We start from the raw sequence: 12,679 nt of genomic DNA, 5'->3' as shown, positions 1-12,679 counted from the left end.
CCTCCCATCTTTGTATCGTCAGCAAACTTGGCTACGTTACACTCAGTCCCTTCTTCCAAGTCGTTAATATAGATTGTAAATAGTTGGGGTCCCAGCACTGATCCCTGCGGCACTCCACTAGTTACTGATTACCAACCCGAGAATGAACCATTTATCCCGACTCTCTTGTTTTCTGTTAGTTAGCCAATCCACTATCCAACCCTGTGAACTTTTATCTTATGCAGTAACCTTTTATGTGGCACCTTGTCAAATGCCTTCTGGAAGTCCAAATACACCACATCCACTGGTTTCCCTTTATCCACCCTGTTGGTTACATCCTCAAAGAATTCCAGCAAATTTGTCAAACATGACTTCCCCTTCATAAATACATACTGACTCTGCCTAACCAAATTTTGCTTTTCCAAATGTCCTGCTACTGCTTCTTTAATAATGGACTCCAACATTTTCCCAACCACAGATGTTAGGCTAACTGGTCTATAGTTTCCTGCTTTTTGTCTGCCTCCTTTTTTAAATAGGGGCGTTACATTTGCAGTTTTCCAATCTGCTGGGACTTCTCCAGAATCCAGGGAATTTTGGAAAATTACAACCAATGCATCCACAATCCCTGCCACTACTTCTCTTACAACTCTAGGATGCAAGCCATCAGGTCCAGGGGATTTATCTGCCTTTAGTTCCATTATCTTACTGAGTACCACCTCCTTAGTGATTGTGATTGTGTTGAGTTCCTCCCTCCTACAGCCCCTTGACTATCCACTGTTGGAATATTGTTCGTGTCCTCTACCTCCCTGGTAAAGTGTGACATCATCACTGACACCTGGGAGTCCCTGGCCAAAGACCCTCTAGGTGGAGAAAGTGCATCCGGGAGGGCGTTGAGCTCTTCGAATCTCAATGCCAAGAGCATGAAGAGGTCAAGCACAGGCAGCGAAAGGAGCGTGTGGCAAACCAGTCCCACCCAACCCTTCCCTCGGTGAATGTCTGTTCCACCTGTGACCAAGTCTGTGGCTCTCGTATTGGTCTATTCAGCCACCAAAGAATTCACTTCAGGAGTGGAAGCAAATCTTCCTCAATTCTGAGGCACTGCCGATGATGACGATGAAAGACTGATACAAAATATTTGTTCAGAGTTTCTGCTATCTCCATGTTCCCCATTACTAATTCCCCGGTCCCATCCTCTAAGGGACCAACATTTACTTTAACCACTCTTTTCCTTTTTATATACCTATAGAAACTCTTGCTATCTGTTTTTATATTTCATGCTAGTTTACTTTCATAGTCTATCTTCCCTTAATCATTTTTTTTTTGTCATTCTTTGCTGGCTTTTAAAAGCTTCCCAATTTTCTGTCCTCCAACTAGTTTTGTATGACCTTGTTTTTAATTGGATACCGTCCTTTATTTCTTTAATTACACCCTTTCCTCCTCACTGGAATATATTTTTCTTGAGAGTTGTGAAACATTGTATATTGTATGGTTTTATTTTGGTGGGGGGAGCTTTTGTGATTTTGTTGCAGTAACATTTATGATTCATCATTTGCCATTGGTGTCTTGTGCATCATTCCAACATTCATGGGAGATGTGCCTTTGTGGGGGCACATGGCGTGTCCAGTATTAGCTCCATCCCTCAGTTTCCTCCCTTTAGGAGAGCCGGTCCAGTACGAGCAGGCGACGTGTGACTCTTGGTGCCTCCCCCGTGGATGGTGTGGCTATTCAAATGGGGGCCTCACCAGGCTCCTCTTTGTCGTCCTCCTTCTGAGGTGGACCTGCAATCCCCACTGACAATGCCTGGCCTCTCATGATGGCCAAGTTGTGCAACATGCAGCACACCACAATGAATTCGGATACCTGTCGAGGGGAGTATTGAAGGCTGTCTTCCCACACACTGCTGCTCAGAGAGCTGGAGGTGTTGGGTAAAAAGAAGACTTCTCTTCCTCGAGGTGGGTTCCCTGATATAAGGAGTCGACACCTGCCCTTTGACATAGCGACCACGGAATCACTCAGACAAAACCTCGGGTTAACCGTTTTTTTTTTTATTCGAACATGCTCGAGAAGGTTCCGATGGACACTTCAAAGTACAAGAGTTCTACAAGCACAGTTGTACGATTTTTTGATTTTGTGCGACCCTCCTACAAAACCACCGATTGGCCTACTGCTCAGACTGGCTCGGAGTGGTTCCCCCCACCTGTCCATCTCCCATGGTGCCAACTTTGCCTCAGTTTCTCCTGACGTGTTGATTGACCTTGCTTCCCAGGGTTTGCTATCTTTCTAGACTCCACTGCCCTTGTCATTCAGTACTGAGTGTATGTTTTCATCTTCTATCAGTCTGTGCTAAGGTTCAATGCAGTGTTAGTTACTTATGATGGTTCATTAACCATCAAGCTTTGCAACCTAGCAAGCTTTGCTGCTTCCCCTTCTTAAAACCCATTCAAGCAAGTGTATAAGCGTTCATTACATACATAAGCGAGTTTTACATACAATTACAATCGCTATAAAGACAGAGGAACTCCTGATTTCTCAGAACCTCCTAATACCGATAAGCCCTACAATTCAGTTGGTTTTCCTCCCCTTAAAGGAGGTATGCGCATTGGTGCCTGTAAATCCGTGGGGGGGGGGTAAGCCCTCTTCCCCAGACGTCTTCGGCCTCTCCTCATCCGTGGGCCGGCATGGCCAAGAGCCCTCTTCTAGTTTGATGCTGCCTGCCAATAGCATGGAGTACGATATGCTGGCGAACTAGTAATGCCCCCATTAAATTTTCTCACTCACCTTGTCAGGGAACTGTAATGGCAGTTAAAAGTGCTGTTTGCAAGTCAGACGTAGTGTGATGTGCGCAACCTTTGCAGTCAATGTGACCTACGATGTAGGATCCTCATCCCTCCATTTAAATACGCTGCCATTATCGCCTGTTGCACCCTGCGGAGCGCCTGGTTTTTCAGACGCTTCCTGGGGCGGGTGTTAAATGAGGCGTTGGGGCCAAATTTTGCATCCAGGGCTCTAGCGGAGTGTTGCATGAGGATTGACATCGTGATGTCAGTGAAACTAGAGGGCGGGCCGGTAAATTTTTGTGCCGCCGCAAACCATGAGCCGGTAAAAGCTGGAAGCCCGGCGTTGCGCCTAGAAACACCATTTACCGCCCCTCTGGGACGCAAACAGAGGCACAAACGAGCCAAAAATCCAGTCCCAGCTCTCTCAAATTACGACATTGATAGGATCATGTGACATATAATTGGCTGATTTTTATAAAGTGAAAAACTATTAAAACTAGGCAATAATAGATGTGTTTTGTAAACCATGATGTATATATGATTGATCAAAGTGCTATACAGCACTTTGTGCTAAAGGTCCTTCAGACTCATTAAAATCGGAACAGTTATTGTTGCTACCCAATCTGATACTGTGTGTGAAGGGTTTAAATCCCACTCTATATCCCAGACAAATATCACTTGCAAGTCTCTGCTTAGACCCAATTTCTGCTGGAATCCACGGCAAGCTCTTAGCTCTTGATGGAGGCCATCTTCAATATAAAAGTGGTTATTAGAATTCTAAAACCTTTCCACCAGTCAGCCCCCCGATCTATTCGAAGACGTGTAACACATTGTATACAATATCCAGCTCGGGGATCAGCAGCTGAATCTGTGTTTGCTCACTGCTCAGAAGGATTCCACTCTTATTTGGTACTGGCTGCTGAGTTCAATCTCATGCCAGCAACTGTTACACTTTCTCATTAATTTTAAACAGTAAAAAGGAAAGAAAAAAAACCTACCTTTCATTATTAAAAACTTTATTTCTTTAATAACATGACGCTAGGTCCTCAGGGAAAGGTCAATCATCCTTTAAAAAGTAATTTGACATTCATATTAAAAGCCGAGAAATTGCAAGAGGCACCGGGTGGGAGCTGTTGCAGTCCACAAATAACACCAAGCTGTCTTATTCAATGTGATCTTTAGCTACATTATATTATTTCTTTTCAGTAATATTGAAGGGATTAACCTCCGTGCCCCTTTGTGATTATTCTGTAATTTCCTTGTTATTAAACCTGTTATAAACCCTTCCATTATTTCTCACTGAAACACTCGTTGTTTAGTTAACCCTTTGTGTACTTCGAGCACCAATTAAGACTAATTTTATTTTGAAATGCTCAGCGAATACTGACTGAAGAAACATTGTTAGATTTGGAGCGTCTCTCTACATTTACTTTAGGAATGAGTGCTTGTTATTGCCACAGATGTTCTGCAAGTTTCAAAAATAAATGAACTTCAATAGTTAATGAGCACCTTTTTTCTTTCCACACACGCACACACAGTCGGCTGGTGTTATTCTGCAGGAAGTAAGGGAATCGGCAACAACCTTGCAAAAAGAGTATGAGAACTACGTCCATTCAACCAAAGAAACCCTGCTGAAAGCCAAAAAAGGTCAGTTGCCATCTACTGCTCTTTGGTTATAACCATTGGTGGTTTTTAATTAGCAAATGAGAATTAGAGCATTTTATAAATGGAGTCCTTTTATTAGTTCATCATTGATGAAGAAACTAGCACTTAACATATTTTTTCATACACAAACACGGCAAGGAATAGAATAATTTGATATCTACGGTTTTCGAAACTAAGAAACTGAAGAAGGGACAATGGATACAGCAGCAAATCCACATCAGTACCAAATAACTAATTGGTAAACTTAGACTGAACAAGTCAAGGCTCTGGAGCAGAACTGGATGATCCTATACCAGTCACTGTTTGCAGATGTCTTGTGGAATTTTTTTTTTTCCAACACCTGCTTTACCAGTACTGAACAAATTATTTGATTTGCTATCACAGACAGTGCAGAACACATTACTCAACCGACAGTATTCATTGTCGCAACTAAAGTACCTCCTAATATCTGCACTCATCCTGTTGGATTATACATTTGGCTATTAATCTTGAGTCACGCACTGATCAAAATTAGGAGACCATAGGCTAGAATTTCCATTGTTTCGCCACCCGGTTTCTCGGCGGTATTGGCCATTTTGGGCAAGAACCAGGTCGGCAAAATTTTCCCCAGCTGAGTTCCGCCGGCGGTTTCGAAGTAGCACTGGGGAGCGGACTGCCGGCATGCACCGTCCATAGACCGCCATCACCCGATTTTTGGCTCAACGGTGACCTGTAGGTAAGTTGGAAAAAAACGCCCACAAGAATCAGCAGAGCTGAGTGGTAGGTAAGTAGCCCTACAAAAAAAGGTAAGTAAATGGGTTTTTACTAATTATTTTTAAATTCCCTTGCAGTGATTTAAGTGGAAAAGGGTCCCGAGAATGTTTTTCTGATTTTTTTTTTTTTAAATTTTATGTTTTTTGAAAAAATATTTGTTGTGTTTTTCTCCTCCTATGCCTAACCCACAGCCTCTGTGTAAATTTTAGTAATTATCGCCCACTTCTTTTAAGAACCGCCCAATCGGAACAAGATTCCATTTTTTTGCTGAGAATCTGGGTGCAAGGCCCATTTTTTTTTTTGCTGGATGGATTTTTTTCTTTTTGGGGGGAATTTTGTCGGCGGCGATAATTTGGGGAATCTTAGCGGTATTTTGGGCAGCAATCTGGCACTGTCAGATTGTTTGGAAATTCTAGCCCCATGTTATTAATTAACGATGACTCTGTCACACTTGTATATTTAGGCAAAGCAAACCGATTTACCTCAACTTTTAATACATATAATGGCTGTAGAAAATAATGATGCCAAATTTTTTTAATTTTTTTTTAATTTACTGTCCCAGCCATTGTGATTCATGGCTCCCTCCAGCATAGAGGATTTCAGTGCAGAATCTCCTAAATGGAAACAAATATCTTCTGAAATAAAACAAATTTACTCTTAATTTTTTAATGCATGCCATATATGACTTCCAGTTGTTATCTCATAACTCTGGAAAAATTCCCGATGGTGCTCTAGGCAGATGTGAAAATGGGGGAGAAATTAAAACCAGCAAGAAGGCATAGAAAGTTTATTGATACTTGCAGATTGTCCAACAGTCCCATTAACAGGATGTTGTACATCTTGATACTGTACACATTAGACTAATGTGTCATTTTTAAAAATACTTAAATATGAATGTTGCAATTGTATTTTTTGACAAGTGTATGTAATGTTTAATATTCATTTAATTTGCACTTGTTAGCATGCCATACATTCAACGCACAGCAAAGCCCAATCCTAGGGAAGAAACTATTCTGGTTCTTTTTAAATGCTTTTACATTGTTTGTACACATAACAACCAGAACAGCTCTCGCTCCTCCCTTCCTCATCCGACAACCAAAGACAGCGGCTAGATAGCGATCAGTAGTGGTAACCCTGGCTGTTTTTTTCCGTTCCCTCTTACACCCCCCCCCCCCCCCCCCCAAACATCCAGGATACTGAGGCCTAGTCCAGAAACCCTTCTGCTGCCCTGGCTATGCTCAGTTACACAGATCAGGAATGAGACGTATAACCTTCCTGGTCTGAATGATTCCGTTCCGCACTAAGCAATGACTCTGCCATCATGGGAGCTTTTTTTAAGCTGAAATAGTGGCAGCCTGAACCAAGTCCGCGTAAATCATTTGCTGCAAAATGAGGAAATGTTGAATTCAAAGTAAATTTGATGCGCCCACTGCCTGTGTATAAAATTCGACTAAAAATGCTTCATTTCCCATTTGGGCCATCGCTTGTCTTAACGAGTGCATGTGCACGATAAAGAGGTGATTGAATTATTTAAGTGCTTCGAAGGCATTGCAGCTTTAACTCAGATGGTATTGATCTGAAATAAGCGCACTTTTCCTTGTAAACAGAGCTTTAAAATATTCCCTAGGTCCTGTCAGCCACAAATCCATAAAATGACACATTTTATTACTGTTCATAAACACTGACGTGCTGCTGCTCTCACTCAGTTCTACTTAAACTTTGTGCAAACAGGTTTTCAGCTGAAGTTCTCCTCTGTAGAAAATGTCTGTGACTGCAGACCATTATCTCTGTATATTTTTCCAATTGTATTTTTCTCAATCTATGTAGGCTTGATTTTAAACAAGCTATTTCAATATTAGTTTGTAGTTCTATCTCATTATATTTCTGTCTTAAGCAGTGATCCAGTTTCCTTTTTGAAGGATACTGAACTCCCCGTTTGCTGTGCCTTGATACTCTGTACCTGTCTAATGTATTGGACTTGGTTTCCTGTTTTATATATAGTGTGTGTTTCTATTCAGCACATTCACAGCTCAAGTGTAGTATGGACTTGTTAGGACCCCTCTCATTCAGAAGGAGCCCCTAGTCAGCCACTTCACAGCCCCTCGCTTGCATCAGTTTTCCCACTCAACCCTCAACGGTGTTTTGTACAAGAGATATTTGTGCTCATCAAGTGAGGGATGCGGGCAGTGGAACATTCTAATACTTAGTCTTGGGTAGTAAATACTCGTCCATCCAGTACAGCACAGGTTAGAGGCAGAGAAAAAAATGGTTTTCTACTCTGGCCCAGCGTTGGTGTAAACTCCAGCTTCAGAATGTCACTCTTGCTGCACTCGTATGAATTTCCCGTTTCACACAAATGCATCCAGGGTGGTCTATCTGAGTAAGATTATTGAATTTGGGTAGGTTTGTGCCCCTTCCCTCAGCCCCTTCAGTCATTGACCTACCCATATAGACACTTTACAGAATCCAGGAAGACATTCATCCTATCAGCCTCCTAGAAGTGGTTCAAACCCAGGTACCAGAGGTGAAAAGACTTCGGGGGCGAAGTTCGGTTACGGCCCGTTTGGGGGCAGTAACCGAGGGAGGGTGCGGGGGGCTTCCTGTGCCTGGCCACAAGAATGTTGCGCTCTCCACTTCCCTTTGGGGCAAGTTCGGGGGCACTACTCAGGCGGCTTCTCCGCGTAGCGCTGACGTGTTTCAATGCCCCTCCCTTTCCGTTAAGGGTGGGGGGGAAGAAACACTGCGAACTCTGCAGGCCATTTGATGGCCTTCCTGGGCCACCAGGACTAAGGGGTGCCGGGCTGCATGATGGCGGCCTGGGCCCCGAGAAAAGAGTGCGATCGGCCAGACCGCTGAGGTGGGAAAAAACAAGATGGTGGCGCACGGTGCAGTGCACCTCCCCTTTAAGGTTTACCCCACGATGGGTCACCGGCCCAGTTTGCCCGCTAGCCAATTGCCACCGATGGGTGGAAAGGGGTTGCCACGCACGCTGATGACGGCACTACTGTGTTTGTGACTCCGCTAACTCACGCGTAATTTCGCCGGAGCTGGTAACGCCCCCACCCCCCTCCCACTGCTCTCCCCCAGGCAAAAACACAAGAGGCACAGAAGAGGGCTATTTCAGCCCCTTTGTTTTTGCACATTGGTAGCACCCGGTCTCATCTTTGTCTTTGTCTTTGTTTTGTTTTTTGAGTAACCTATTTTTTATAAAAATAGAGATGACCTAGCAATATTTGCTGTTCCCTTGCTTATAGTTTCAAATATGTGTTAATCTTAAAATTTATGAAGTTTCTGCCTTGTGAAAGCGATGCACTGAATACTGTGAGTGGAGTTCAGCGCAGCAAAGGGTTAAAGTACAAGCATTGTTGGGGGCAGAGTGAGTAGATTGTGAATCCCTCCCATTGATCCTTGACTGCAGGCGATGCCAAAAGGAAACAGTTGAATATGAAAGTAACTTGCTCTTTATTTTCTGCTGCAAAGAAATGTGCTGCCCACTTTTTATTCTCTTATGTTTTTCTGGTTCTTAACTCACAATTTCATCATTCAGTAAGTTCTCTTGTGGAATTACACCCCAAACTAACTAGTAACTAGTTTATCTCCTTTGGCGTTGCACACAGGGAGTCAAGACCAAGTATAGGTTTCAGGTAAAGCCAGGTTAAAGACCAGGGGATATTTGGACCAGGGAGATGAAATTCAGTCCTCATTTTAAAGTCATACATTCTGTCTTTATTTTTATATTGCCATTATAAATTATATGTCCACATTTATAATGTATAATTACACCCTCCTGTCAGTGGTGTCGCTGCAGATTTAAAATATATCGGGCTGGATTTTGCGGTTAGTGGTGAACAAGCAGCGCTAGCCCTTCATTACACTTACACTTGCCCACAAACTTTCTGTGGGATTTTGCACTGGAACTTGCTATGACCAGAAAGTCATTTCAGCATAGCGCCCTCTACAGAGGATCTGGGACTTGTGTGAACAGGGCAAGCAACTGTCTCTCCTTAACCAATCAGATTAAAGAATTATTAACGAGGCCTTTAGAGTCTGAACCAGGAAGTGTCAGTTAGAAATAGAGAGGGAAATAAAAACGGGATTAAGAGAGAGAGTTAAAAGAGACAGAAAGAAAAAGTTACAAAAATTATTTCCCTTGTTATAAAATCTCCAGCTATAATTAAAATCTGAAGAAATAAGACTCCACACTTTTAAAAGTAAATTTTCAGTGCCAGAGAGATTGATTGGCAGTAATTAAGACTTAACACACCGTTATAAATTTACTTACACTGGAATGGACAAGCCTTACCTTTTTTTGTCGAGTTTGATGAGCATCACATAAGTACAGCAACTTCCCATGTGTTTCAATGTCGAGTCCTCGGCAAGATACCAGGATAATGCAGCTTCTGGAGGAGCAGGGCAACTTGGACAGCAGGTTCCTCATTTCTGTGTTTAGCTGAGCACGTGCGGTTACTGGAAGTTTCTGTCCAAATTTATACTTTAATAACAGTGAGCACTGATAGCCTCACCATTACTTTTACCACAAAATCCAAGCCACGTTAGATGTGTCTTCTAAATGCGGGGGGTGGGGAGGGTGGGTGCAGTCTGTCTAATCTCCATTTCCCCCCCCCCCCCCCCGATGACACATGACTATTTGTTTTAGAATAATTTAGATGCACACTGCAGTGCATGCTTAACACAAGCAGCAAATAAGAATGTTCTCCTACAAAAAAGTGCAAGTTGATGTCCTACTTGAATAATCTAATAAATTGGTAAATTTGGTATTGCTGATTTGATGTCACTAATTCCATTTCAGCACACGTTACTAATGGGTGTTAGGTTTGGTATTCATGACGCAATAGTAGAAACATGTTACTACAGACTCAGTAAACTTAGTGTCTGCAATATGCATGTAGCAGGCCACAACGCCAGTGCGCCACAGTCATCAGTGCTTACACCCCAACACTCGATGCAACAGATGAGGCCAAAGAGGGTTTTTACTCCAACCTCAAAATCCCTGACCTGCGTCCCGCGGGCGACAAACAGATCCTCCTCGGCGACTTCAACGCCAGGGTCGGCAGGGAATCAGACCTCTGGGGAGGCGTGATTGGCAGAGAGGGGGTAGGGAAAGCCAACTCCAGCGGTACCCTACTCCTGACAAAATGTCAAGAGCATGAACTTGTCATCACTAACACCTTGTTCCGCCAGAGAGACAAATACAAGGCATCGTGGCAACACCCTCGCTCCAAGCACTGGCACCTGCTCGACTATGTCATCGTCCGAGCCAGGGATCGCAAGGATGTGCGCATCAACCGTGCCATGACAGGAGCTGACAACTGCTGAACAGACCACCGTCTAATCAGATCCATCATTGACATCAACATAGCCCCAAAGCGAAAGGGGCAGCAGAAGCAGTGTCGCAAAAAAGTCAATGCCGGGACACTTAAGGACCCAGCTAAGAGAGCCCTTTATAGTCAGCGCCTCACAGCTAACCTGGCGTGCCTTGATGACCCCGAGACGCAGAATGCCCACAGCGCTTGGTCTGCCCTCCAGGCCTCCATAACCAGTGTCTGCAAGGAGACGCTTGGTCACTCAACCGGAAACACCAGGACTGGTTTGATGAGGATGATCAGGAGATTCAAGAACTAATAGACTGCAAGAGCAGAGCATTTTTCAGCCTTAAACAGCAACCCAGCAAAGCAGCATTACAGTCGGCTAAAGGTTAAGGTCCAACAAAAAACCCGGGACCTAAAGAACAGGTGGTGGATGGAGAAAGCACAGGAGATACAGCAGCTGGCCGACAGCCATGATGTGCGAGGATTCTTCACCGCAGTCAAGGCCACATACAGACCAAACTCCCAAGGCCCCACCCCACTCCTGGCCAAGAACAGGGAAACACTCATCAAGGACACCGAGGCAGTCAGGGCCCGCTGGTAGGAGCACTCCGAAAATCTCCTCAATCGAGACTCTGCCTTTGACTTGAGTGTTCTCGACTCCATCCCACAGCATACTACCCGCCACCACCTCAGTGAGACCCCAACACTGCATGAGGTAGAAAAGGCCATAAGACAGCTAAAAAACAACAAGGCTACGGGAGCGGATGGAATCCCTGCTGAGCCACTGAAGTATGGTGGCGAGGCACTACTGGCGCGAATACACGACCTCATCTCTCTCATCTGGAGGGAGGAGAGCATGCCGGGAGATCTCAGAGATGCAGTGATCGTGACCATCTTTAAAAAAGGGGACAAGTCCGACTGCGGCAACTAGAGAGGAATCTCCCTGCTATCAACCATTGGGAATGTCGTCGCTAGAGTCTTCCTCAATCGTCTTCTCCCCGTAGCCGAGGAGCTCCTCCCGGAGTTGCAGTGCGGATTTTGTCCCCTCCGGGGCACAACGGACATGATTTTTACAGCACGACAGCTGCAGGAAAAATGCAGGGAACAGCGCCAGCCCTTATACATGGCCTTCTTCGACCTTCAGACCTTCGACACTGTCAACCTCGAGGGTCTATGGAGCGTCCTCCTCCGTTTCAGATGCCCCCAAAAGTACGTCACCATACTCCGCCTGCTCCACGACAACATGCAAGCTGTGATCCTTACCAATGGATCCATCACAGACCCAATTCATGTCCGGACCGGGGTCGAGCAGGGCTGCGTCATCGCCCCAACTCTCTTCTCAATCTTCCTCGCTGCCATGCTCCACCTCACAGTTGATAAGCTCCCCGCTGGAGTGGAGCTAAACTACAGAACCAGTGGGAAGCTGTTCAACCTTCGCCGTCTCCAGGCCAGGTCCAAGAGCACTCCAACCTCTGTCGTCGAGCTACAGTACGCGGACGATGCAGGCGTCTGTGCACACACACAGGCTGAACTCCAGGACATAGTCGACGTATTTACCGAGGCGTATGAAAGCATGGGCCTTACGCTAAACATTAGTAAGACAAAGGTCCTCCACCAGCCTGTCCTCGCCGCACAGCACTGCCCTCCCAAACATCAAGATCCACGGCGTGGCCCTGGACAACGTGGACCACTTCCCCTATCTCGGGAGCCTCCTATCAACAAGAGCAGGCATTGATGATGAGATCCAACACTGCCTCCAGTGCACCAGTGCAGCCTTCGGCCGCCTGAGGAAAAGAGTGTTTGAAGATCAATCCCTCAAAACTGTCACCAAGCTCATGGTCTACAGGGCCATAGTAATACCCGCCCTCCTGTATGGCTCAGAGACGTGGACCATGTACAGTAGACACCTCAAGTCGCTGGAGAAATACCACCAGCGATGTCTCCGCAAGATCCTGGAAATCCCCTGGGAGGACAGATGCACAAACATTAGCGTCCTCGTCCAGGCCAACATCCCCAGCATTGAAGCACTGACCACACTTGATCAGCTCCACTGGGCAGGCCACATAGTTCGCATGCCAGTCACTAGACTCCCAAAGCAAGCGCTCTACTCGGAACTCGTCCACGGCAAACAAGCCAAAGGTGGGCAGCGGAAACGTTACAAGGACACCCTCAAAG

General features: G+C 45.1%; 1 protein-coding gene across 1 annotated transcript in view; it reads left to right on the top strand.

Annotated features, from left to right (window-relative positions):
* Positions 1 to 12,679, top strand: part of ddx31 (DEAD (Asp-Glu-Ala-Asp) box polypeptide 31) — a 120,088-nt gene that overhangs the window by 83,717 nt on the left and 23,692 nt on the right. The window contains exon 18 of the mRNA XM_070863375.1: positions 4,295 to 4,403. Within this exon, the coding sequence (XP_070719476.1) occupies positions 4,295 to 4,403 (109 nt within the window). The remainder of the gene's footprint in view (positions 1 to 4,294; positions 4,404 to 12,679) is intronic.

This window comes from Pristiophorus japonicus, chromosome 20 (genome assembly GCF_044704955.1).
Source record: "Pristiophorus japonicus isolate sPriJap1 chromosome 20, sPriJap1.hap1, whole genome shotgun sequence".
Taxonomy (NCBI): domain Eukaryota; kingdom Metazoa; phylum Chordata; class Chondrichthyes; family Pristiophoridae; genus Pristiophorus; species Pristiophorus japonicus.
The sequence above is the reverse complement of the archived record's forward strand: the minus strand, read 5'-3'. Positions and strand labels throughout refer to the sequence as shown.